We start from the raw sequence: 26,774 nt of genomic DNA, 5'->3' as shown, positions 1-26,774 counted from the left end.
ATGATTCAAAGGCTACAAGAGCTGCATATAGCTGAGCAGCCTGTTTTTTTTAATTTAGTGGAAGTGAAAAATGAAAGAGGAACACAATCAATGCCCAACAGTGGTTACCAGGATTTACTGTTGTGGAAACATCACTTTTCTTTTTGACTGTACACAGACCTGCTTTACTTCACACCACAGGCTTTTGTTTTCTTCTGGCTTGGGTTTGTAAATGGAATGAAAATACTTTCCTACTTAAGAGTCCTCCGTTAGCAATCGGTAAATGATTAATCATATTTTTTTTCCTGAAGTTTTTTAAGATTTTAATTTGTAGCACACAGCTGTCTTCAGGCACTTAGCTCGATGCTCCAAAATTAGCTTGTAATTTGGTGTTATCAGGCTCCCTTGTGCAAGCAGGCTCCAGAATTTAGAGCAGCAGGAGTGTTACAGACATGATGAAAATGTGGTCCTGTGCTGAACTGGTGGCCAGAACAAAAAGCAGGAAGGAAGTGGATGCTGCATCAGGAACCAGCACAACATTTCCCTTCAGTCCCCATGCTCAGAGTATTTCAGGACCTTATTTAAAATGTTTAGGTTGCCTGTGCAAGGGAAGAGAGGGGTGTCTCAAAGCCCCACATGTGTCTTGGGTTCTTCTGTCTCTCTCTGTAAGTTTGGGGTGAAATTCTTCATGTCTGGGTGCACATCCATGTGGGAGACCTAAAGCTCCTTTTGTTCTCAACAGAGGAAAATGTATTTTTTGGTGATTTTCTTTGTGTTTATCAGAATGATCCTCTCTGGAGAGCGTGGTGTTCATGGATCTTAATTTGATTTAGGCTTCTAATTTGCTTAGCTCTGTCAAGGCTGAGGAATTTGTGGGTAATACTAATATTACAAAATAAGAAAAATAATGTAATAAAAACACATCATAAATGTAAGTTTTTTGTCTATCTCTGGAGATAAGTGGATGCTCAGAAGGGTATTTAAATCCATCTTTTCCTTAAATCCATCTCAAACCATCCTTATTCAGATTTGACTTATCCTGACCATCTTGTGCCAGCTCTCACAGCCATTTTATCTGCGGAAAGATGGATGTGAAAACCAAATATTTTCTGGCTTGAGGATTTTGTTAGCTGGGATACTGGATTTGATGGAAACATTTGCTTTAGCCAATCGTTCTTAGTATTGGTTCATTTTTCCCCCAGCCTGCAGTGGGTTAGGAATAGGAAAGACTGAGAAAAATACAGATTTTCCAAGGAGGAATTTCCAAGAACAGAAGAAAGTTGCATAGCACCGGATATGGAAAAGGCATTTTGAAAGTCACAGTGGAAAAAAAAATAGGTCAGGGTGCTGTGGCAGCTCCTGGGAGATGGTGTGGGTATTCCAGAGCTGGAAATCAGCTCTCAGCACTTCTCCAGGGTCTCACAGTGACATTATTTAATCACCACTGATGAATGAGTTCTCTAACTGTATTTTGAGTATCTCATCTTTCATTCTAATTTATACCTAAAACCCCCTGAGACTGCTGGTTGACTCTAGGTGGAGAAAGCATTAATTATTCCTTAGGTTTTAGTGAAACACTGGCACTCCACAGTGACCAATTTACTACTCCTGTAAAAGCTGCCAATAAAAGATGGACATGTACAAATATATTCATTAGCACAAACTAATTATAAGCCAGGCTAATAGCCAGGAGCACAACACGTTCCTGCAGGATTTTGGAATTCATTTTGTGCCTGTGCTAATCCAACAGTAACTATCACTGCAGCTCCTAATCTAACTTAAAGATCTCATGCTGATAGATTTAAAATTTAGTTTATAGTGGCCACAGGCACTGCAGGGAATTTCTGACCCAGGTGTGTCTGTCAGGAAACGGGGATTGGGCATGGGGAAAATTCTGGGCTACAGAAATTAAGTGTGGAGAAAATTCTGGGCTACAGGAATTGGCCATGGAGAAAATTCTGGGCTACAGGAATTAGCTATGGGGAAAATTCTGGATTACAAGAATTGGCCATGGAGCAAATTCTGGATTACAGGAACTGGCCATGGAGCAAATTCTGGGCTACAGAAATTAACTGTGGAGCAAATTCTGGGCTACAGGAATTAGGCATGGAGCAAATTCTGGGCTACAGGAATTGGGTGTGGGGAAAATTCTGGGCTACAGGAATTGGCCATGGAGCAAATTCTGGGCTACAGGAATTGGCCATGGAGCAAGTTATGGGATACAGGAATTAGCTGTGGGGAAATTCCAGATTACAGGAGTTGGCCATGTGGAGAAAATTCTGGGCTACAGAAATTAACTGTGGAGAAAATTCTGGGCTACAGGAATTGGCCAGGGAGCAAATTCTGGATTACAGGAATTGGCCATGGAGCAAATTCTGGGCTACAGAAATTAAATGTGGAGAAAATTCTGGGCTACAGGAATTAGGTGTGGGGAAAATTCTGGATTACAAGAATTGGCCATTGAGCAAATTCTGGATTACAGGAACTGGCCATGGAGCAAATTCTGGGCTACAGAAATTAACTGTGGAGCAAATTCTGGGCTTCAGGAATTAGGCATGGAGCAAATTCTGGGCTACAGGAATTGGGTGTGGGGAAAATTCTGGATTACAGGAATTGGCTATGGAGCAAATTCTGGGCTACAGAAATTAGCTGTGGGGAAAATTCTGGGCTACAGGAATTGGCCATGGAGCAAATTCTATGATACAGGAAATTCTGGGCTACAGGAATTGGCCATGGAGCAAATTCTATGCTACAGGAATTGGCCATGGAGCAAATTCTGGGCTACAGAAATTAAATGTGGAGAAAATTCTGGGCTACAGAAATTAACTGTGGAGAAAATTCTGGGCTACAGGAATTGGCCAGGGAGCAAATTCTGGATTACAGGAATTGGCCATGGAGCAAATTCTGGGCTACAGAAATTAAATGTGGAGAAAATTCTGGGCTACAGGAATTAGGTGTGGGGAAAATTCTGGATTACAAGAATTGGCCAGGGAGCAAATTCTGGGTTACTGGAATTAACCATGGAGCAAATTCTGGGCCACAGAAATTAACTGTGGAGAAAATTCTGGGCTACATCCTTTGTTGTGTGGTAGAACCAAACAGAAGGGTGGGAGAGGTGAGATTAATTAAGCCTGAAGAATTTATTGTTCTTCTGGCCTTTGATTTCAGAGCTGAACGTAGGTTATCAGGTGTGGTGACTTTGAGGGAAGGTGTGGATACAGCTGTGTGTATTCCAGACCTCCAGCTGCATCCTGAGGAATGATGGGAGCACATAGATCCCATCCTGGCTTATCCAGGTTCATAGAGCACAGGTGAGAATCAGACAACCTCCTCCCTTTCACCTCTCAGGGGACAGAACCCATCAAGGGAGGGACTTTGGGACAGAGCTGAGCTGGATCCAAGGCTGTTTGGTGTCCTGGAGCATCCAGCAAAATAATTACCAGCAGAAAATGTGTATTTTAATCTCAACCAATGGTTGTATTCATCAAGCAGACAGCTGAATTTGTCACTGGCAGAAATTTCTTGGTGACCTTTCCAATGAATCTGTTCACAACAAAAGTCCACGTCTCTGGTGAGAGATCTGTGTCTCTCGTGTGAGCTCTGCCTCTGGCAGGCAAAGATGTGGAGAAATGGGGGGAAAAGCATTCCTGGCTCATTTTAGCCAAGAAGGTAAGAAGACAAATGGAAGATGTGGAGGTTTGGACCTTTTCTGTCAAAGGGTGATGGATGCTGTCAGCAGAGGGCAAGACACTGGCATTGCCAATCAATCATTCTCTCCATCAGCACCACTTGGTCTCATCTCAGATAAACTTCTTTGGCTTAAATTCCTTCCTCTGTCAAATTAAAGAAAAAGAAAAGGCTTTTCTAGACCCCAGTGGGAAGGAGTTTGGAGATGAATGGTCCATAAACAATGGTGGGTATTCCTGTGCCATTTGCCCAGCAGGACCAGGTGTGGGAGCCTTGGTGGGCATTGTCTGCTCTCACTGCTGGACCTCTTTGAAGCTTTTCCACAGCTATGCCAGAGAAAAGCATCAAAATTCTTGTACAAGTATTTATGGTTTTCACAGGAGTGACCACAGAAATAAAAAGCAAAAGATTTAAGTCATGAGATGGAATCCTCCAGAGGTTCCTCAGCTCAGAACCATTCCATTGTGGAAGAACATCAAAAAGAAAATGTAAATTTTGGCAATTCCCCCCCATTCCTCTCCATGCCACGGGCAAACCTTGGGGACAACACAGTCTAGAAGCTGTTCTCAGATGCAGCAGAGTTGTGAAGATTCTTGGTCTCTATTCATCATCTTAAGAAGATTACTGCAGCTAACATTAGCATTTTTGCCATTACATGGTGGACTGGCTGAAGTCCAGCCTGAGTTGGAATTAGAATACTTATTTCTTTCCTTTTATTAGTTCTTTTTCTTCTTGCAGTAGAAGATGATGGACACAAAAAAAAAAAAAAAAAAAAAAAGCCAGTGAAGAAAGCTGCATCAAGGGATACCAGTGCTTTGTAGTTTCTCTCCACATAATTGTTTATGTGAGCTTTTAATTCCAACTCAGTTTAGTTCTGTTTCAAGTTTAAATGAAATTAAATATAAGCACATCCACAACTGCCATGATTTTTGAGTGGATACTATGTGAGACCACTAAGAAGTTACTATTTTCCTCTCCAAACTATAAATATACCCAAATTTATTTGAAACTTGGCATGAAAAGATTTTATAACTACCATAAATTTGACCCTTGTTTTGAGTCTCCCACAACTCTTTGGACACCACAGTAATTTTCTGTGGCTGTAAGGAGTTTTCTGCAGGATTCTGTAGTACTGTGGTGAATATTTGGGGCTGAATTTCTTGACAGAACTTGCAAAGTAGAAACCAACAATTAACCTGAGCTGAGTTAGAGAGCAGCTGCTTCCATTGTGCTGTGGATTTCTGGAGGTTCTGGCCTGGCAGAGTTTATTTTTTCTGGCAAAAGGCTGAGTTGATTTATTTTTTTTTAATTTCATTGTAATTGCTGAGAGAGTGAGTGATGCAGCTCAGAGCTGCCAGCCTCATTTGCTGGTGTCAGGGATACCTTTTGTTGTAAGTGATGCTGTCTGAATGTGACAAAACACTTGATAAGCTTGGCCGAGCGTGCCAGAAAACAGAACAGAACACAAAAAGCAATGTGGACTTCCAGCCCAGGCAGTTTAAAAATCCCCCAGGGTGTTCTGCCCTCATCAGGGAGTTGTTTCAGGAGAAAATCTGATCGGTTTGCTTAAAAAAAAAGAAGAAAGTTTTGCTTTTGCTGCCCAGGAGAGGCTGCACGGCTTGAGGTGAGCACTGGAAAACTCTCAGTTCTGTGGTGCACGTTGCCACAGCTCTCCTGGCACTGCTTTCTGCTGGTTTTGCAAGGCCCAAGAGACATTCACTCACAATGTTGAAGTTCTAACCCGTCTCTGGTTTGTGCAAGTTGATATTTTCCTGCCACTGAGGGCCCTTGTTGAGGCAACAAGTGAGCGTGCTGTGGGAGGGGGATGCTCCAGGCTGAATCCAAACTCCTGGTCCTTCCTGCCAGGCCAGGCTGCTGTGATGGGTCAAGTCACTTTTTCCTTGCTTTCTTCAGAAAACCTCAGGTTTGCCTTTCATCTTTTCCACAAGTAAGGTCTTCTCTGTCTGCTCCTCTTCTTGTCTCCCTCATTTCTTCTGTCTCGCCTCTCATTTTGTGTCTTCCCAGCACAGCCAGGTGAAGTGCTGCTTCTCCCTCTGACTGCCTCATTTCCCCTCCTATTTTCCCAGGAAAATTTGCAGTCTGGGTCATTAGTAAAGAAAATTAATTTGCCATAAAGAAGGGTCCTGACTAACGCTCTAATTTGGAGTCATAGTGACCCCTCACCTGAAATTTCTCATTCCTCTCCAGTCTCACAAATAATTCCCTAGACTAAGGAAATTAAGGAAATTCAGTTTAAGCAAGGGCCAGGTGAGGAGACACCTGGAAGGAGAGAAACACAAGTAAGAAACAAAGCCGTTTTTAAAGTAGCAGAATTAGAAGAGGAAATGGGAAAGGAAATTTCAAAGAAAGGAAAGGAAATTTCAAGGAAAGGAAAGGAAATGGAATGGAAAGGAAATTTCAAGGAACTTTCAAGGAAAGGAAATTTCAAGGAAAGGAAAGGAAATTTCAAGGAAAGGAAAGGAAATTCCAAGGAAATTTCAAGGAAAGGAAATTTCAAGGAAATTTCAAGGAAAGGAAAGGAAAGGCAAGGCAAAGTAATTGAGTTTCCTGAGCAAAAGAGGAGAAAAAAAGAATTAATTGGTTCTGTTTACAGTCAGCTCTAAAATTTGAGCAGTAAAGACAATGATTTGGGGTTTAGTGGAACAGGGACTGGGGTGTGCTGTGTCCTGTGCATTCTGCCCATGCCAGCACTTTGGAGGCAGTGAGGGATGTGAGTCCCAGCTTCAGTCCTTCCTTGCTCGTGTTTTCTGAGGCAGAGCAGATGCATGAAAGGTTTAGTCCTTCTTCCAGATGCTTGTAAGCCTTTGTCCTTGCAATCCTCAGAAGCAGGGGGAGGAGGAATGGATCTCTCTGGATCAGAAAACACGGGCTGGGAGATGATCTGAGGATGGGCAGCCGTGTGTGGCAGCTCTGATGTTCTTTCTGATCAGCTTTATTGACAAGCTGGCATGTCTGTAAATCCAGGCAGACCTTAAAAAGTGCCTGGCAGGGTCTAAATTCACACAAGGGAGAATGTTTTCTACAAAATTTTTTAACTGAGTAGCAGAGATAAGTTGAGAGAAATCCTCAACACAGAATGTGTAAAGCACTACTCAGATTAATTTTTGCCTTCCGTGTAATCATTTTAAGTGACTCAACTATTTTCAGTTTTTTTCCCGTGCTTAAATCTTCAAGAATTCATTGGAAACTCTAAAAACACCAGCAGAGTAACATTCACTCTCTGATTTTGATCCCTTTTAAAGATTTTCCAGCTATCTGTAACTTTTATTTCATTTGGTTTACATTCCTTCACTGTTATTACATGCACTTATTTTGTTTATTGCAATCTGGACTGGTGGCAAGGCCGATTAACAGCTGCTGAACTCTGCTGGTTAAAAGCTCCCTTTTCAGTTGTACACAACCTTGCCAAAATCCAATTGCTCAGGCAGAAATTTGTCATTTTGATTGCTTGCCTCAAGCAGAATTATTTTGGAAGGGTTCAGCAAAGTCATTCCAGTACTTTCCAAAAATGAGGCTTGAGCAAAATGTTAGCACATCAAGAAATTAAAAACAATTTCTGGTGGCCTTTTGTCTGACTGCTTTGAGCCTTTGTCACTTTGAACAGAAATGTAAGATTTGTCATCTGGGATGTGACTTTTCTATCTCTTATACAAGTCCTGCATTTGTGTGGGTTCAGTGAAGCAGTTAATTCTTTTTTTTTCTGTGAAAATTTAACATCACTGAGCCAAATAGTAAACACTAAAGCAATTAAACCAACACTGTCTTTGAAAGGCTTAAGGAGATCATAGTTTTCCTTGATTGCTGCTACATTCAGTGATGCTTTGGTCAGGAGCTGAAGCCAAAGGCAGGGTGGTGCCCTTTCTGTGCTCCCAAAACACCACAATTGCTTAGGAAAAAAATCTTCCTCCTTGCTTGGGAGCAGAGGGTCCCAGAAGCTGGAGCAGGCAGGTAAAAAGGATGGGATGACAAAGGAGTTAATTAGGGGCTCCTCAGGAAGGTGGAACCACAGAGGATTAGGCAGGATTTGGTATTTTTGGGGTGGGAAACAGGACTGGGAGGGAGGAATATGGACTGGCTGTGTCACCATGATATTATATTATATTATATTATATTATATTATATTATATTATATTATATTATATTATATTATATTATATTATATTATATGAAATTATATGAAATTATATGAAATTATATGAAATTATATGAAATTATATGCTATACCTGTACTAAATAAAGAGAAAGGATACATCAGAAAGCTAGAAAAGAATTATAATAAAACCTGTGACACTCAGAGAGTCTGACACAGCTGGCTGTGATTGGCCATTAATTAAAAACAATTCACATGCTGGGTTAAACAGTTCTCCAAATCACATTCCAGAGGAGCAAAACATGGAGAAGCTGAGGCTTCTCATCTTGCCAGGAGAAGAAATCCTGGTGAAGGGATTTTTCATAAAATATCATGGTGACAGGCTGGGAGGAATATGGACTGGCCGGGCTGGAATTCTGATGTTAGGGAATGTCCTGGAGCAGTTTTGGGGAGCAGGAACATCCAAATAATGACACAGCATTGTTGGGGATCGCTGGGGGCTGTGGTGACCATCAGGGCTGGGGCAGAGCTGGGATGGACGAGGTGGAGCAGGAGCAGCCACCACATCTGAGGGCATCAGAGCTTTCTCATTGTTCCTTTCCTGACAGCTTCATGAATCCCACCCAAAAAATAGTCAAGGTCATTGCCTTTGCTGCTGATTCAGGAACAGGACAGCAGCCTCCCACCCCTGCCAGTTACTCCATTAAAACTGGTGTTGATTTAACAGTTCCAAGCAGCAGTGCTGAGGAGCCATGTGGCTGTCCATATGTTGCATCAAAATGCATTTTTTGTGCTTTAAATCTAGGAAACACTGTGCTCCTAAGACCATGGAAGTTTCAATGTCAAAAATTCAAGTTGCCCACTCAGTGATTCAGTTCATTTTGCCTAATGGTATCAGTTCTTTTTGTCATTTATTAACTTTCTCGTGTTCAACTTTGTAACCTGAATGTTCTTTTAAGATAGCTTTATGTGTGCAATAAACTTAGAGCTGAAGCAGGAGGGGAACCTTTATCCCCTGGCCTCAGTCAGATTTTCATGTCAATTAGTCTATCTGGCACAGGGTTTAATAACTTTCTAATTGCAATTGCAGCACTTAGCTGAATCAATGGCCACCCCTCCTGATAAAATTGATTTTAAATAGGCGTTGTTAAAAGGCACCAGGTGAAAACTTAGTGAGGTGAAAACCAAGATAAGATTAATAGGAAGCCTCATTTTCTTCTAGACAGCTCATATTAATAAAACTTGCTTTTTGTTTTGCCTTTACATGTTTTTGCATTGAAAAAAAAAATTGAAGTTACAGAGGAATCTTTCTTTGATGGGAGGATTAAAAGGGGGGACAGAAGGAAAGGAGGCAGAGGATGACAAAAGGGATTTGTTCCAGCTCTGAGGGCTGGAAGGCAGCAAGGCTGGAGGGCCAGTGTGGTACCTCACACAGCACTTGTCTGGCAGCTCAGAAATGCACCACACTCCCAGCACGTACAACCTTCCTTTGTGTCCTCAGTGTTCTGTGTGGGTTTGTGAAGTGCACCATCTGTCAGGATAATGAGACCATTTTCACTTCCCTGCTCCATAACCTCCTGATGTAGATGCAGAGCTCGGAATATGGACCTGCTTTCTCTTTCTTTTATTGGAAAAACATGCTTGCTTTTACCCACATAAAAAAAAATAAAATAAAAAGGAGTGTGGGTGTGATTAATCAATACACAGGCTATAAAAAGGTGGATACTCCTCCTTGCTACACACCTGAGAATAAGCCCACTGCAAGGCAGCATTAATGATCTACACTTGAGTCAGATGCTTGTCAGAACACAGAGCTGCACTCTTGGGGGAGAACAACCCTCCACCCTTTTCTGGAATAGCACTGAGTTCAAAAGAGGATGTTGCTGAGTCAGTGCCTAGGACCTAGAAGGTTTGGAATTCTGTTTTTTTATGAGGTGGGGGAAAGGGGAAAAAAAAAAAAAGCAGAAGTAGGATTTGAAGTACTGTCTAGTGGCTTTGGAGCCCGACCTTGCTCATTATCTTTGCTGCTTTGGAAAGGCTTGGAAAATTACATTACCTTACAACCATCAGTCCTCACTCAATAAACACAGAGGCTCAAGGCAGGGACAAGAAATCCCACAGAGCTTTGGTATTGACTCGTTACAATTCCAGGCTTCAGCCTCCCTGGGCAGAACTGCCTTTGGGTAGTGAAAGGGCTGCTCAGGAGGACACCTTGTCCTTCTGGATTCATCCCCCCTCTTTTTTAGGGTCTGCTCACTGCCATTTTTTACTCCCTTATGCTAAACAGTAAATTGTCCTATGTGACAATAAGGTCTTTTTTATTACTCTGGGACAAGAAATTAGTGGAAGAGCAGAGCTGTGCTCCAGTTCTGCATCAGAGCCAAGAGTCGTGTCCACCTCAGCATCAGTTTCCACAGTAGGGGTGGGAAAAGAGGAAAACATGGCAAGGATGTGTGGCGGGGCTGGATTTCTTCCATTAAGGAATGATGAAGCAGTAACTTTGTGTGCTTTGGCATGGAAGGAACATGTGAGTGTAACTGTGCTGTGAAATCAGAGCTCTCTGTTGAGTGCACCATGTTGGGGAGCTGCACAGGGAGGTGCTCACTGTGGTTTCCTGAGCTCTGCTTGCAGATCCCAGTGTGATATCAGTGTTCCTTGGCTTGGATCAGCCATGAGCATCATGGGAATACCTTATAAAGTGTTCTTGTCCTCTACAGATGGCCACCCAGCACATCTGACACCCACATTTTATTCCTCCTGCATTCTCAGGGCTGTTTTGGCTGCCTTGGCCACAGGCTGGGTTCAGCAAGGTTCCTTGGTTCAGGAAGGTTCCTTGGTTCAGCAAGGTTCCTTGGTTATGCAGGGTTCCTTGGAGCACCTCCACCCTCCAGGATGGCAGCAGCCATCCCCTGGCTCACTTTTAGCTAAGCAGCAGAGCACAGGTTTGGTGTTCCTTGGTTCAGCAGGGTTCCTTGGTTCAGGAAGGTTCCTTGGTTCAGCAGGGTTCCTTGGTTCAGCAGGGTTCCTTGGTTCAGCAGGGTTCCTTGGTTCAGCAGGGTTCCTTGGTTCAGCACGGTTCCTTGGTTCAGGAGGGTTCCTTGGTTCAGGAAGGTTCCTTGGTTCAGCAGGGTTCCTTGGTTCAGCAGGGTTCCTTGGTTCAGCACGGTTCCTTGGTTCAGCAGGGTTCCTTGGTTCAGCAGGGTTCCTTGGTTCAGCAGGGTTCCTTGGTTCAGGAGGGTTCCTTGGTTCAGCACGGTTCCTTGGTTCAGGAGGGTTCCTTGGTTCAGCAGGGTTCCTTGGTTCAGCAGGGTTCCTTGGTTCAAGGAAGGTTCCTTGGTTCAGGAAGGTTCCTTGGAGCACCTCCACCCTCCAGGATGGCAGCAGCCATCCCCTGGCTCTCTTTAGCTAAGCAGCAGAGCACAGGTTTGGTGTTTGCTGTAGCTGCTGAATTCAATTACAGCTCTCTCAGAAATTGTCATCTGGCTGCTTGTTCACATGAAGCATTTGATATTGCTTGTGTGGTGTTAGCTGTAATCCCTTATTAGAGGTATAGAAGGAGTCTTATTGATGTACACATAAAGGCACACAGTGTACACAAAAATTCACTATCTCTGAATTAAATTGAAAGGAGAGTGAGGGTGCTGATACAGTTTTTTTTTGTCTGTTCAACTATATTTCTATAAAAAGAAAAGTGTATGCACAGTGTTCAGTCAGCTCCTGAGGGAGCATGAGAGGATCCAGATCAGCTCCACAACTGGCAGCTTCCCTGGCCATCTCAGCAGAGGGAACAAATGTTCACTCTGACCCTCTGCTGAAGGTGAGCTGTTCTCTTCTTCTCCATCCCATGGGATCAGAGCACTCAGCTGGAGTTGTGGGAGAAGGTGTGCCTACCTTTATTTTATTTTCTTCCTTCCTGGAGCAAACAAGATTTCTTAGCTGCTGCAGTTTCAGTGTAGTAGTTTTTATGAGGGCTAAATAATTCATTTGGTGAGAAAGAATTTCTCATGAAATAGCAGATAAGTGTGTTCATCTGAAATTCTACAGTGTGTAGTCCAGGCAGCACTCAGGCTCAGGCAGTGTAACTCATTTAGAGAACAATGCCTACATCTGAACCAGTCCCTCTGAGCTGCCTTTAACACTAATGGAGAATTAAGCAGTATAGGAAGGGATTCAAGGGTGAGATTCATGCTGTCCAAAAATATTGGAGTTGCACCCTTGGAATCCTTGCTTTTCTCCATTGCTAAACACCTGCAAGTTTGGCTTCATTTATAGATCTCAAAGATCTTTTCCAACCTAAATGATTCCATAGTTCTAAGTTAGAATAAGGATTTTTTTCCCCCTCCTAGAAATTGGCCAGATCTTTTTACCTAGAATCTGGTTTTGAAATATTTGGCCTAATGAGCTTCTGCAGAACATGTAACCTGGCTTTCCAAGTGGCTCTTGGGCAAGACAGCCTGGAACACACTGGAACACACTCACAGTACCCTGCAGCATTTAATTCCTTCTCATCCTCTTTCAGAGCCACATTGCCACTGGATCTTCATTTATCTCCCCTGTGCTGCTGTTTCAGTGTTATCCTACATTTTCCTGAGCAGCCCCTCCTCTCTTCCTAAGAAAGTTAAGCAAGCCAGCCTGCAGGGGAAATAAACAGAGACTGTGGCTCTTTGTGTTCAGTGGAGACATGTAAACTCAAATTAATGATTCTGTTCGGGTAACAGCCCAAGCAAAAGAAAACAGTGGAAATTTCCTAGATCCAACCCTCCTGCAACAGGATTTCTTTGCTTTATGGTGGAAAACTACAGCTGGGTGACTGCTTTCAGGAGTCAGAGATGTTAAAATTCTGTACCTTTTGTGAGAAAATTTCATTCTGTGGAGCAGTCAGTAAAACTTCTGGTCAGACTGAATCTATCTGGCACTCTGGCTGAGCTTGTGGATGCTGGAGTGAAGTGGCAAAGCCAAGTGATGCAGGAGCATGTGAGAGCCAGTGGCAGGCCAGGTTTCATGGTAAATTGATGTCCATCAGAGTTTCCTGGTCTTTGCTCAGGCTGAACTACCTTGGAGCTGCTCTGGATTTTACATTCATCACATCTCTGGGGCTCTCCTGAAGGGATGAGTTTGGTTTTAAGGAGGGGTGACAAACTTCCTTTTGCCAAATGCTCTCCTAAAGGAATCTCTTAGAGCAGGTTTGGTCATCCCAGTGTGTTTTTACCCTCTGACAATTCTGTTCTGTCACTAAAAGACTCCAGGTACTTCCTTAGGCATTTTGAACCTCACAAGCTCCACTTCTACCCAATTATTGACTAGTTGCCTCCACAAGCATCCCCAAACTGGCAGGTAGTGCAAGATGTTAAAAAAACATGGTACATGTGTTAAAGCAGTGGCTTTTTTTGTGTGTGTGTGATTGTGCTAAATTACTTTATCCTATTGCATCCTGAGCAATAGGATAAATTATTTAATTTATTAATTTATTTAATAAATAAATAGCATACTCATATTTGTGCAAATAAAAGCTGCACTGCTTGGTCATTATTAAAGTTGTTTGTTTCTTGCACTTAATCTGTGCAGTAGAGTGTTTCTTATTGATAATGTTTACAAGGCTTAGAAGATACTGAAATAAAATCATAGAATAGTTTGGACTGGAAGGGTTCTTCAAGCTCATCTTCCAACCACCTCTTCCATAGGAATGGATATCCACTATCCCAGGATGCTCCAAGCCCCAATATCCAACATGCCCTTGACATTTCCAGGGATCCAGGGGCAGCCACAGCTGCTCTGCCAACCTGTGCCAGGGCCTGCTCACCCTGCAGAATTTCTCTGAGAAGAAGGGAAGAATTTCTCTGCAATATCTCCTTTGCTTCAGAATGTGATATTGAATGGCAAAGCTCAATTCCTGTACTTTACCTCTGAGTGGGATTAAGTCATTTGTAATTAAAAGCTGTGATAGATTTTACAAGAGGAGAGTATTTTCTCACTGAGACTTTCCAAGTGCTGATAAAGTAGTTTTTATTAAAATCACCCTGTAAACTTAAAATAGCCTCTCATTAGTTGCTAACAGATATGCTGGTATGCAGTGACTCCAAAAAACGCCTTTATTTTCCACTTTGAAGATGAGCAGGGCAAAGCCTCACTCTTCTTTGTGCATGGAAAAAACCATCTTCTGACTCCATAGCACGGCTCTTTTGATTGATTCCTCTCCTTTGTGTGACTGACAGGTTTTGCTCTGTAACCCGTGCCACCTTCCCCAGCTGCTGTCACTTTGGCAGGCAGGGGTTTGATCCCCCTTTCCTGCCACTCCTGGGTGGCATGTTGTGATAGCTGCCACTTCTCCGAGCTCCTTCCCCAGCTGCTCCTGAGGGAGCATCCCTGGAAAGCAAAGCTGAGGGAGGCAGTGCCACACTGGAAGATAAAATCCTCTGGTTCTGTGTTTTCCTGGTGAGTGCCCTCAGGTATCATCGGTCATCCCACAATTAGCAGTGAGTGCCAGCTCATTCTGAAGCAGTTCCTCTGCAGTCTGGAGCAGGAAAGGGTTTGGAAGTGCTGTGTGGGGGTACCAGCTGTGGGTTTCTCTGGGTCTGGATTGAAGGCACTTGAGATGGTGTTTCATGTTCACACTCAGGTGTTTATTATTTCTGATCAGTAAAACAGTCTCACTGCTGTGAGTTCTGCAGCTTTTCATTAGAAGGCACAAAATGGCAACAATCTCTTGTTCCAAGGGCTTTTAAGACTGAACTATCCAATGAAGAACTGACACCTGGATTATTTTCCCTTTTACCCCAATAACTGATCCCAAAGAGCTGCAATGGGGACTTTTCTGCCCAATTACAAAATGCCACCCAAACCCATGGAGAAGAAGGAAGAAGAAGCATGAAGAAGAAACCCAGGACAACACCCTGTGCCCTCCATCTTGCTTCCATCCACAACATACTAAAAATCCCCAAACCTCAATGTCTCACCAAGTGATACACCTACACTGCTCTCTATAATCTATTTCTCACTTTTGTGGATTCTGGTCTATCTTGAAGTCTGGGAAACTTTCTCCATGGATGAGGGTCAGAGTCAGTGCTGCCCTGGGGGTCAGGGCACCCCAGAGCAGACACAGAAATGTTCCCAGTGCCCTGGGCTTCCACAGTGCTGGGGGCAACATCCCTCTTAGAAAACAAAATGGGTTGAGAGCCTTTTCTATGGCTCTCTCTTTTCTATGGTTTTGATGCAAAGGTGAATCAAAAGGGCTGAACTCGGGGGTCCCATCCTTTGCTGCCACAGTCCCTTGGCAGAGTCTGTCTGGAACAATCCCAGCCATGCTCTCAGATATTCAGGGAAGCTGTGGATGATGCCTGAGCTGTGCTGGGGCCTTGGATAATGTGCTGGTGTCGAGGTAGCCCTGAGGAAGTTCTCCCGTTGTTATTTTAAACGTTACTGCTGAAGACACTTTTGCAAAGGTCAGAGCACTGAGGGGTGGTGGAGGGGAAAGAATTTATTGTTCTGCATTTGTAACCACATTAGGGCTCCCAGCTCGGGCTGGGAGCGCCTGCATGCTACCATAATAGGGAAATAACTGATCATATATTAATCAAGCAGTGGAGGAGCCAGTCAGGAGGGCAGCTCGCTTCATGCACTGCTGAAATGCAGCTCCCTCCACAGCAAAGATGGTTAAAGGCACAGTGTTTAACTGGGAAATGAGACCTGGAAATGGCTGAGGAAATTAAAACCACATTGTAACAATTCCTATTTCAAACTTGGCTGGAGCCTTGGGCAGCTGCAGAATGAGACTCTCACAATTCTGGGCTGAATTTGTGAGGAGGATTTTGGCATCCTGACCTGTAGGAGAGGCTGAGTTAGGGCTGGGTGTGTTATCCCTGCTGGTGGGTGTGGAAACCCAGGGCACAGGGAATATTTCTGTGTCTGCTCTGGGGTGCCCTGACCCCCAGGGCAGCACTGACTCTGACCCTTATCCATGGAGAAAGTTTCCCAGACTTCAGGGTAGACCAGAATCCACAAAAGTGTGAAACAGATTATAGAGAGCAGTGTAGGTGCATCACTTGGTGAGAAATTGAGGGTTTGGGGTTTTTAGTGTGTTGTGGATGGAAGCAAGATGGAGGGCACAGGGTGTTGTCCTGGGTTTGTTCTTCATGCTGCTTCTTCCTCCTTCTCCATGGGTTTGGGTGGCATTTTGTAATTGGGCAGAAAAAGCCCCATTGCAGCTCTTTGGGATCAGTTATTGGGGTAAGAGGGAAAATAATCCAGGTGCCAGTTCTTCATTGGATAGTTTAGTCTTAAAAGACCTTGGAACAAGAGATTGTTGGCCAATTTTTGTGGGGCTTTTCCAGCGTGCTGAGCCTGGTGTGGGCAGCATGCAAAACTTTAGATAAGATAACAATAAACAAGAACCTGAAGACTGCAGAGATCCAGTGTGTCTCTCTTTCCTGACACAAGACCACTCCAGGAGGGTCTCTCTGGCCCCAGCCAGAGTCCCAGAAGTCGGGGAATTGGTGACAGGTACCCTGACAGATGGGACATCATTCTGCAGGAACACAGGGATCAGACAGGAACTGCACTCTGTGCTCCTTGGGGTCCCTTCCAGCTCAGGAAATTCTGTGATTTGCGTCAGTGCCAGCACTTGATCCCCAGCACCATTTCCCTTCGGTTCCCAGAGCTGCCACTGAATTTGCCAGCTTAGCACCCTCAGACACAGCTTTAGCTGGTAAGAGATGAGATTAAGAGCTGAAAACAGGCTGGTTTTGTTTGATAGGTTCTCAGTTAAACTTGCAAAAAGTTTGATATCCGTGTGGGAATGTGAATTAGGGCCTCTGGTTTCATTCCCAGAATGCCTCCCATGAATTATGTACCTATCTGTGCATCAGTTATGTGTTTGTAAACCATTTTAAAAGGCTGGCAGTGATCCATTAATTACTTTGAAGATGAGGAATAATTGCTTAAACAGTATTAGCATTTAAGGAAAAACAATATTTGTCTCTATATTAATTGTTGAGCAAAATCAATTCATCTGTAGTTGGCTACAATCTAGAGAATGCAATTTCTGTAAACTGAATTTTATTGCTATTCCTTTCTGTTCCATTATATTACCCCAATGTACATATTTTTTATGCTACTTCATTTATCTTATGTCAGAAATAATATTCCTGTTCTCCAACATTATTACAACTAGGAAAAAAAAAAGATTAATCAGACATTTCAAAACCTCATGCTGAAATAACATTTTTAAAATTATAGAAGAACAACCATTATTTTTTGCAGCAAAACTAATTTTTCGAGTTTGAGATAGCAACACCATATTCTGAAAGTAAAGGTCAATTTGAAAAATAAAAGATTCTGCTTGCCTAATAAGGTCATGTTCTTTATACCAAATTGTAATTTACAGATGAATCAAATGATATTAATTATTTCTGGCTAGCTTTGAGTGATATTCTGGGGCCAATTGGTGTAGTAGAGATAAAAATAGATGTTACATTTAGTCTATCATTAATGATAACCTTTATTTTTTTTTTCCACATGGAGCTTTTGAAGTGTCAGGAGACTGCTGAGCTCCAGGGGTTGCTTTTCAGTTTCAGAGATGGTTCCTTTATGGACTTTGCATTTCCCCAGCATTTTCCACCTTCAAAAACCTGAAAACAAAACCCCCTTGTGTAAAGCTGTAATTCCCAGCCATCAAGTGCCTCTCTCCTGACAAACCCAACAGGGAGCCCTGGACTCTGGAAGGCAGCCCTGGAAGTTCTGGGTTCCTTTTGGAGTGACAAAACAGGAACAGCTTTAAGGATGGAGTCGTTGTCACAAACTGAACATCTCACCCTGCAGCACCTCTGATGAGCAGGAAGGACAATTATTGTTGTTCCTAATCTAATTAGAGAAAAATTCTGTGCTTATTAATGAAGAGGCTGAATCTTTGTGTCCAGGAAGGCCCCTGGCAGCTGGGCTGGATGGGGAATTGTGTGTGCAGCAGGAGCAGGGCAGGGATTGTCCCTCTGTGCTGGCTCTGAGAGGCCCCTCCAGGGCTGGGCCCAGTTCTGCTCCTGCAGGAGAGCCCTGGAGGGGCTGGAGCGTGTCCAGGGCAGGGAACGGAGCTGGGCAGGGGCTGGAGCCCCAGCAGGGGCTGAGGGAGCTGGAAGGGGCTGGGGCTGGAGCAAAGGAGGCTCAGGGGCCCTCGTGGCTCTGCACAAGTCCCTGCCAGGAGGGCACAGCCGGGGGGGTCGGGCTCTGCTCCAGAGAACAGGGACAGGAGCAGAGGGAGCGGCCTCAGGCTGGGCCAGGGCAGGCTCAGCCAGGGAGGAGCTGGAGCTGCTGCAGAGCCCAGAGGAGGCTCCAGGATGGGCAGAGGGATGGAGCAGCTCTGCTGGCAGGAAAGGCTGGCACAGCTGGCATTGCTCACCTGCACAGGAGAAGCTTTGGGCTCAGCTCAGGGTGGCCTTGCAGGGCCTGGAGGAGCTGGGAAGAGAGAGACAATTCCAAGTACAAGGGAGAACGGCTTCACACTGACAGAGAGAAGGTTTAGGTTAGATATTAGAAGAAATAATTTATTTACTGTGAGCTTAGTGAGGAACTGTAACAGTTTACCTAGAAGTTTTATGGCTGCCCCATAAGTGGAAGTGTCCAAAGGCAGGTTGGACATTGGGCTTGGAGCAGCCTGGGACAGTGGAAGGTGTCTCTGCCATGGCAGGGGTGGAGCTGGATGATCTCTGAGGTCTCTTCCAACCCAAACCATGCCATGATTCTGTAACTCCCCTAAAAAATGAGTCATTTACTTCCTCACCCTCAAGTAGATAGAGAAGGGAAAGAATGGCCAACATCACCTCTTGGCTTTTAAAACTGTTCCTTGTGAGGAGTAAAGTGTGGCCTCCACACCTCTGAGCATCCATATGCTTTCTCCAGCTGGCTGGTTGCTCTGTGGAGTCTGGGCAGACAAAATGACTCTTCCCATCACATAAAGATAATGCTGCACATGGATGTCAGCATCCATGTGATTCCTGCCCTTTTTGCTCCTCTTTAATTAGGGGCTGTCCTGCCTTATTGGATAGGCTGGTGTAATAGCTTGGGATAAAGATTGTCACAGCTTGAAAAATCTTTGGAGCAGTGGGAGGTAATGATCCTGCCTGAGGCAAACAAACTCTGCTTCTGGCCCTGTGATTCTGTCCCACACTCCATTGAATCTTTTTTCCCAAACGCTGCAGTTTAGCCTCTGAAAAATGCAGTATTTTTATGAGTGTATTCCATCTTTGGTCTGGCCCCATAATTCCTGTTAGATGTGAGCAGGGGCAGAGGATGGATCCTGAGACATGAAATGCCAGGGAGAGGCTTCAGCCCATGTGATTTTTCATGCTGAATGTTTTTCCAGAATGTGACAAGCAATTTCTGTTTCATCTGGAAGATGGGAATTTCTGAGAATAAAGACTGAGTCCCCTTTTCCACCCCACTAACCTTTTCCCTTCCCTGAGCAGTTTTGGGAAGGACTGGTCTGTTCAGGCTGTGTTCAAATGTCACAAAAGACTGCTTGAAACTTTTGGCCCATATGGAATAAGCAATGTTTCCTTTTCCCAGCATTATCACAATTCATTTTGCTTCATAGCTGAAAAGTAAATGAAAGAAATAGCTGGAGGCACATTTACACTGTGAATAATTACATTTGCACCACATTTCTTCAGAGTTTGATGGGTAGATTTATGTGTAAGATTTTGTTGTTTTCCTTCAGCTTCATCCAGTGTTTGCCATGGATCACAGGGCACTCTAGCAGATCATGGCAACAGCATTCTAATGCTGTTTCATCTGGAAAAGGAAAACACAGATCTTTCTTCAGCTGCAGCAGTGCAAGATGATGGGAGACTTGGAAAGCAGCTCATTAGCTGCTGCTTCAGGCTCTCCTGCTGGGATGAGTGCTGCCTGTGGTGAGGGAAAACCTGTGCCCTATAAATTGTGTCCCTTCAGCCCTGCAGTGTGGTGGTGCTGGGGTGTGGGGAGCCCCTTTTCAGCAGGCACTTCATGTTGTTTTCTGTGGCATTCACATTCTCTGAAAAAATCCCTTTACCCAGGATTTTTCTCCTGGGAAGCTGAAAGGCCTCAGAGAAAAATGAAAGCAATAATTATCTGATTTGCTTCTCCTGTGTTTTGCTCATGTGGAATGTGTTTGGAGATTGTTTACCCACAGGTGATTGTTTCATTGGATTCTGCTCTGAGTTGTTTTCACTCTTTGGCCAATCAGGGCCAGGCTGTGTCAGGACTCTGGAGAGAGTCAGGAGTTTTCATTATTATCTTTTTAGCATTTAGTAAGTAACCTTTCTAGATTGTATAGTATAGTATTCTTTAATATAATACAGTATAAAAAGTAATAAATTAGCCTTCTGAGAACATGGAGTCAGATTCATCATTCCTGCCTTCTTTGGGACATTTCCCAGCAAATACAACAGTTCTCCAAGGAGTTTTCCCCACCACTGATCAGATTTGCCTCAATTGGCACCAGAGCCAGTCCGTGGTTAAATGTGATTTTGGGAAATTCATTGGGTAACAATCTTTGGTTATGCCAAATCTTTTGGTATGCCCAACTACTGCTGGCAGTGATCAGGGCCCAGCAGGGACAGGCACTAGTTCCCCTCGTTTGTCAGGGTGTCTTTGGAAGAGGCCAGCAAAGTATGAAGAAATCTTTCAGGGAAAGCCTTGCAATAGCTGAGTTTAGTGGGAAGGGTTAGGAGGATTTATTTATTGTGGTGCTAATAAAAGCAGAGTCCCCCTCAGAAAGCAGAAAATGCAGGCCAGGGCTTATCAACCATCTCTGAATCCTGTAAAATCACAAGAAGTTCAGGAGTTTTAAGTCTGCTGACAACAGTTTTGGGGTTTTTTTCCCCTGGTTTTCTCCTGGGGGTGGGTGTAGTTCAGGTATCCTCAGATACCCACGTGGAAGGAATCATCATTTAATTTAGAAAGTGAAGATACCAACAAAAGGTTGTGTGTGGCAGAGGGTGGGGATGGAATCCTGATGCACCTTTATTGCCACATCAAGGCAGCTTGGGAACGTGGTTTGCTATCAGAATGGTTGGCCCCCACCAGCAGGAATGGAAAAATCAAATCCAGGAGTAAAACCTGTGCCAGTGCTTACCTGTGCTGTGGCCTGCTGAGAGCAGGAATTTCCTGGGTTTTCAGACCATTTCCAAGGTAATTATCCCTTGTGAAAGGAAAACCAGGAGGGCATGAAAGAGGAGCATTTCTACAGGCTTGCTTTCAGCTCTCTGCAGAAATTTAATGATTTGAGGACTCAAATCCAACAGCCTGCACGCCTGAGATATGTGAACAACTACTGACAGGTAAAAGTCACTGTGCCATGGGTGGATATGGAGTAGGAAGGGTGCAAAAAGGCTTTAATCTTTTCATCAGTGCACTGAGGTGATTTCAAATCTCTGCAGTTCCTGAGCCCAGACTGGGTTTCCATTGTAATCAATTGGTTAATTCTTAATTTGTAGAATCACAGAATGGTGTGGGTTGGAAGGGACCTTAAAGATCACCAGGTTGCAGCTCCCCTGTCACAAAGGAGTTGGAACTCCTGCTCCCAACCAGTAAAACCATGTTGTTTGCAGGGTGTGATACTTTTTAAATCACAAGGCTGCTTTTAGGGAAGCAGCTCAAGGTAAAAGCTAAACTTTTATTCCCTTAGACAAAGCCCAAGCTGGCACCCCACTGAATTTTCTCCCCAGACTGACAGTCCATCTGGTAAAGTGTCTGTGTTGTGACAGATATCAATAGGAAATGGTTTGGGGAGAACTCCAAGAAAATCCACTCCCAAAATTTGGGAAATACCCAATCCAGCTCTTTTCAGTTTAATATGGGACTTAAACTATATTAACTATATGTACTTAAACTAACTCTTTAAGCAAATGTGTCTGTGCAATTATATATTATTATATATTCTCTATGTATGCAAATGTGGATGGACCATCCATGTATAAAAATAGTGAAATATGGGCATAGGGAGAAATAAAATTATACAGAAATGTCCATTATATTACATTACTTACACAGATAATGCACATGTTGTTTTGTAATATATATTATGCATATATGTGTAATCATTGTATTTCCCTAACATCTGCTAATTATGAATTTCTCCTTTATTCATATAAATATCTTGGCCCATTTGAACACTTCTGATTTCTTAATTACAAGTCTAAGTCACGGCTGAAAACTTCTTGTCCTAGCATTTCTTAGTGGTGACAGGAAAATAGAAATAGAGAAGAGCTCGTGTGGAATTTTGATTTCGATGTCAACAACTGCAGGTTAAATAAAAGGAAGTTAGACCTTAAGATACTGTGAATTATTTATTACAGTTGATTTTAAAGCAGTGATGATGGCATCAAGCAAAGATTTAAGTGTCCTGGAAATTTAGAGACAAATTTCACTAAATGCTGCATTTTCTTAAGTGTTAATGTGAGATTGCTGAGTCACTGTTGCAAGTTAAGATAGTGCTAAAACTTGGCTGTAATAGGAAATGAGCTGTACAGGCCAGATTTCTTCAAGAGGTACAGACCCAATTGTGTCTGTTCATCCACCCATCTGGTTTTCCCAACTGGCATTTCCAAAGGACAGCAATTATTCCTCTGAAAGGCTAAAATCCATGGACAGACTCCACTTTTACTGTTAGGTTGCCTTTAACCCATAAATACCAAATGAAAATCAGTTCCAGTTTCTCCTTGGCTGTGTCATTTCCGACCTTCACGTCCCTTCCCCACGCAAGATAAACTATAATTGTATTTCTGTACTCAGGGTGGTTGCATTGCTTGAATAGCTACACAAACCATGCAGATTCTCAGATTTAATGACATGATTCTGTGATTTAATGACATAAAGTTAATGGATTGATTTTGTTCCACACAAGTCTTTGTTTTGATAGCTTAGCTTTTCATTAGCCTGTGTAATAAAATTTGGTGAGCTCTCAAGCTGTTCTTTTTTAATCCAGATTTTCTCTTTCTTCTTCCATTTTCATCTTTCTTCTTAAATGTTTTCTAAATAAAACAAAATACCAAGTGAACATTTGTCTTACATTAGCATAGCTACATTTATTTGATTACTGTAGTTAAAATAAAATCAATATGGGATATTGCAAAACCTTCCCTTTAAATGCTTCTTCTGTTTAGAGTGGTCTGTAGAAAATGGACACAAAAGCTGAGTTTTGGGTAAGAACAAGACGTAAAGGCAAGAAATCCTGTAGGACTGATGCTAAAACCATGGAATGGCATCCCTGTTTTCTAGTGTGCAGGACAGAGACTATAAGGGGGATAAGTTTATTTTCATCATTTTAATATGAAAATTAAAATAAATTGCCTTTATTTGCATTAACCGTACTTGGAGATGAGCATCCTGGAGGTAATAATGTCAAGAATTAAGAGCAAAGTGGTTCAAAATGGGTGAATTCCCCCAAGCAGAGCTCCCTGCAGACTCCTGGTGTGACGTGCACTGCAGGCTGGCACACAAGAGTGGCATCAGTGAGTTTAACAAACCAGTTTATGGTGAAAAACTCAATGCTGTGACAAGGTTAGTGGGGCAAACGTGCTCCCACCAGCTCAGTCCAGGCAGTTCAGGGTTATCTCTGCAACCAGGGCAGGAATTTTCCCAGGGCTGCACTTTTAACTTGTAGGTGGGTGAAGGAAAATTCAGCAGAGTCAGCTGGGTTGGCCACGTGGAGGCCGAATGCAGCTGAAGGGAAAGCTGGGGCCTGGGAATAAAGGAAGGCAAAGAGCCAAGGATTGAGGATGAAAGACAAGAGCAGAGCCTGGAGAGAAGTGAGGGAAGCAGCACAGTGGTGGAGAGATTGGACATAAATGATTCAGAGGGGAAGGGATGTGCGTGTTGGAAGGGATGGGGCAGGAAACGAGGGGAAAGGATGGAAATCAGCCTTAGGAAAGGAAGTATTATCTCTTCCTCTCATGTTGGAGGTGTGATAAGAACAGGGTCTTAATGCCTCTACTTTAAAATATTTTAATCTGCCTCTTTTTTTAGAGTAAACGTAGAATAATTTAGGTTGGAAAGGAACTTTAAGTTCTCCCTGCTGGGGGGCACAGAGTCGTTCCTGGGCTGTGAGGACTTGCCCAGATGCTGGATGAGTGCTGAGCACCCTTTGGATGTTGCTCCTCAGTGCCCAACCTCCCCAAACTCTGTCACTGGGAGGGGTTTGATGTAACTTGTGCCAGGTTTTTTCCCTGAATCTGCTCCCCCTTTCCATGTCTGTGTCTATTGATGCCTTTTCCTTGGTCTGAAAATTGAGATATGGTTAAGAGATAACGGGCTTTTACCTCAGTATTTAATAAGGATCTTTAGGAAGAAGGAGAAAGCAGCAGAATTTTCCACCTGTGTTGTTCAGTGATCATCCCTGTGTGAAAAAGCTGTTGATGTTTTTTGTTGTGTTTCCTTTGAGCAGATGGGCAAAAGAAGGTCCAAGAGGAGTTTGACATAGACATGGACGCGCCAGAGACAGAGCGGGCGGCCGTGGCGATACAGTCCCAGTTCAGAAAATTCCAGAAGAAAAAAGCTGGCTCCCAGTCCTAGTAGCTACCTCACAGCTCAAAACAAAGTAATCCTGAGATGATTTATCAAGATCAGAAATAACACAAAGATGCATGTACAGAAATTATCAATATTTAAAACCCCATTGGCAGATAACAACCCATGAGCTTGTGTGCGACTTCATCCCAGATGTTTCACGCCCATTATCCTCTGTAACTCACCATTTTACTTGATGTTGTAATAAAAAGTTAGGGTGAAGTAATTAAAGTGTCTGCCTTCATCTGTCTTTCCATATTAATCCAGCAAGTGCAGCGTTACAAATGAACCCAGCCCAGATGCCTGTTTCCCTCTCCACCTAAAGCTCAGAGTCATAACAGCACCGTATGTGCAGGGATTTTTGCTGAGGGATGAGATAGATGCATCTCAGCCCTGCTTCCCTCATTTGGAGACTTCCAGCTGCCAGCAAAATGTAAAAATAAAATTACTTTCTTGTAATGAGTTGAAAGTAAATAAAAAAGAAAAAAGTTGCAGACAGAAGCTGGCATGAGGGGTGTAGGAAGCAGGGAACAGTTTATTTTTGTCTTGCAAGTGTGTCAATGAAGTGGTTTGAGTGGGGAAATTTTGCCTGTCCTTCCTCTTTGCATGATAACATTCAGAGATCTTGGACCACGTTGACTGTTATGGAAAGAAAATAATAAACCAGACACAAAATACCTTTGGAAATTTGGGATTGATTTTTGTCTGTAAAAATAGAAACTGACCGTCTAAACCCTATTTCTTCATGTGGTTTTTCAGTCTCTACATAATCAACAACTGTTTCTGTGCCATCTCTCTCTTTCCATATTATTTTCAGTGTTTGAGGAGTAAATCATACCAGGCTTCCTGTGTCCATTTGCACTGTTCTGTATTCAGCTTTGAGCCCCTTTATTGGTGAGTTAGCCCAGGTTTGGATCGACAAAAATCAGCTACAACGTGTCTGAAGTGGGGAGGTGAGTGGTGACAGCTTGCCAGCCTTGCACCCCTTCAGGGGCACAGATCCAGGGGTCATTCCCAGCTCTGCCCAGGGGATTCTTTTCCTTCCTCTCCCACCTTCCACAGGAGTGTTTGATCACCAGGGCAATGGATAAATGCATCATTAATCACATTTAAACAGAAATCCAGAGCAGGGGCAGGAACAGAGGGAAGGAGGGGCCTCATGGCTTTCCCAAGGAGCCCATCAGGGCAGCAGTGCTGGAGAGATGCAGAGCTGGGGGATTACAAAGGAAAAGGGAAAACCTTCTACAGGTTCAGGCACTTGGGGTGCTGGGCATCATTTTGGAGATGGTGCAAAAAGTTCTGGCCCTGTGCTGGCTACAGGGAGCCCTCAGGGATGCTGAGCAGGAGAAATCCTGTGGGCAGAGAAGAAAGCATGTGCAAACATCATTTGTGAGCTGCTTGAGGCTGGGGAGGAAGGCACAGAGAAGATTTTAGAATTAATTTTTGGGGGGAACAGCCAGACCCTGCCTGTGGCGTCTCTTTCTATGTCAGGTCCTAGGCATGACTTTCCCACTCATCACCTGCAAAGTCAGCTCAGTGCTTTCATTGTTTATTTTTCTATCTGCACTGTTCCTCTGCATTTCAGAATTTCACAAATAAACCTCAAATAACAGTGCTGCTGTGCTCAGAGTGTGGTTTGTGGAGGCCCCAGTTCCCCCACTCGTCTTTCACAGCAACTGCTCACCATATAATGATAGCCTAAGCATAATAATCTAAAAATTGTAATGGCTTTGGATTGTTTTGGTGCCATTTTGTTTAGATGAACATATATTTGTAATAAAAGACTGCATTTGTGTTCTGCATTATGTCATTTGAAACAGCATGAGCTCTGTAATGGCTACTTAATTGAATAAAAACTATGGGTAAGCACTAGGCTTTTATATTTGATCTGACATTCCTTGGACTTAAATTTCCTACACAACAAGAATAATCATATGGTTGGGACACAGAGAAAATGATTGCATTATTGAAGCACAGCAACAGGGGCTGTTAGTAAATGAATTGTGGCTCTTCCAGCAGCAGGGCTTTTCTTCAATGTGCAGTTCAGAGTGCATCTCACAGACACAGCCCTAATGTACAGAGAAACATAATGAGGAAACAGTGATCTGGCATGAGATTTGGAATAATTGTGGCTGCCCCTGTCAGACAATTTCCTTTTCATGTAAATGTGTTTGCACACAGATTTGTGTTCCCAGGAGAGCTTTCTTGCTCCTGACTCCTGCTTTTCACTCATCTTTTGCCCATATCCAAGGTGACAGCTGTTAATTTCTTTTCTTACCACTAACTCACAATTTTCAGAGACCTCTCTGGGTTTGGCTGAAGTGAGAAAAGGAATGGGATTCAACCAGGATGGGTAAGAGGACAGTTAATATTCCAGGGATAATGTGGGTCTTTTAATTTCCAGACACTAAGCTCTGCCTAGCTGTGAGTAATGCAGTAATGGAAATAAAGATTTAATTTAGGGGGA

The 26,774-nt window shown here is 43.4% G+C and overlaps 1 protein-coding gene across 1 annotated transcript in view; it reads left to right on the top strand.

Moving 5' to 3' along the window:
- Positions 1 to 26,179, top strand: part of PCP4 (Purkinje cell protein 4) — a 57,209-nt gene extending 31,030 nt beyond the window's left edge. The window contains exon 3 of the mRNA XM_058825728.1: positions 24,186 to 26,179. Within this exon, the coding sequence (XP_058681711.1) occupies positions 24,186 to 24,313 (128 nt within the window). The 3' untranslated portion in view covers positions 24,314 to 26,179. The remainder of the gene's footprint in view (positions 1 to 24,185) is intronic.
- The last annotated feature ends 595 nt before the right edge of the window (positions 26,180 to 26,774 follow it).

Source organism: Ammospiza caudacuta, chromosome 2 (assembly GCF_027887145.1).
Source record: "Ammospiza caudacuta isolate bAmmCau1 chromosome 2, bAmmCau1.pri, whole genome shotgun sequence".
In the NCBI taxonomy this organism is placed as follows: domain Eukaryota; kingdom Metazoa; phylum Chordata; class Aves; order Passeriformes; family Passerellidae; genus Ammospiza; species Ammospiza caudacuta.
This window is presented reverse-complemented; position numbering and strand designations above follow the sequence as displayed.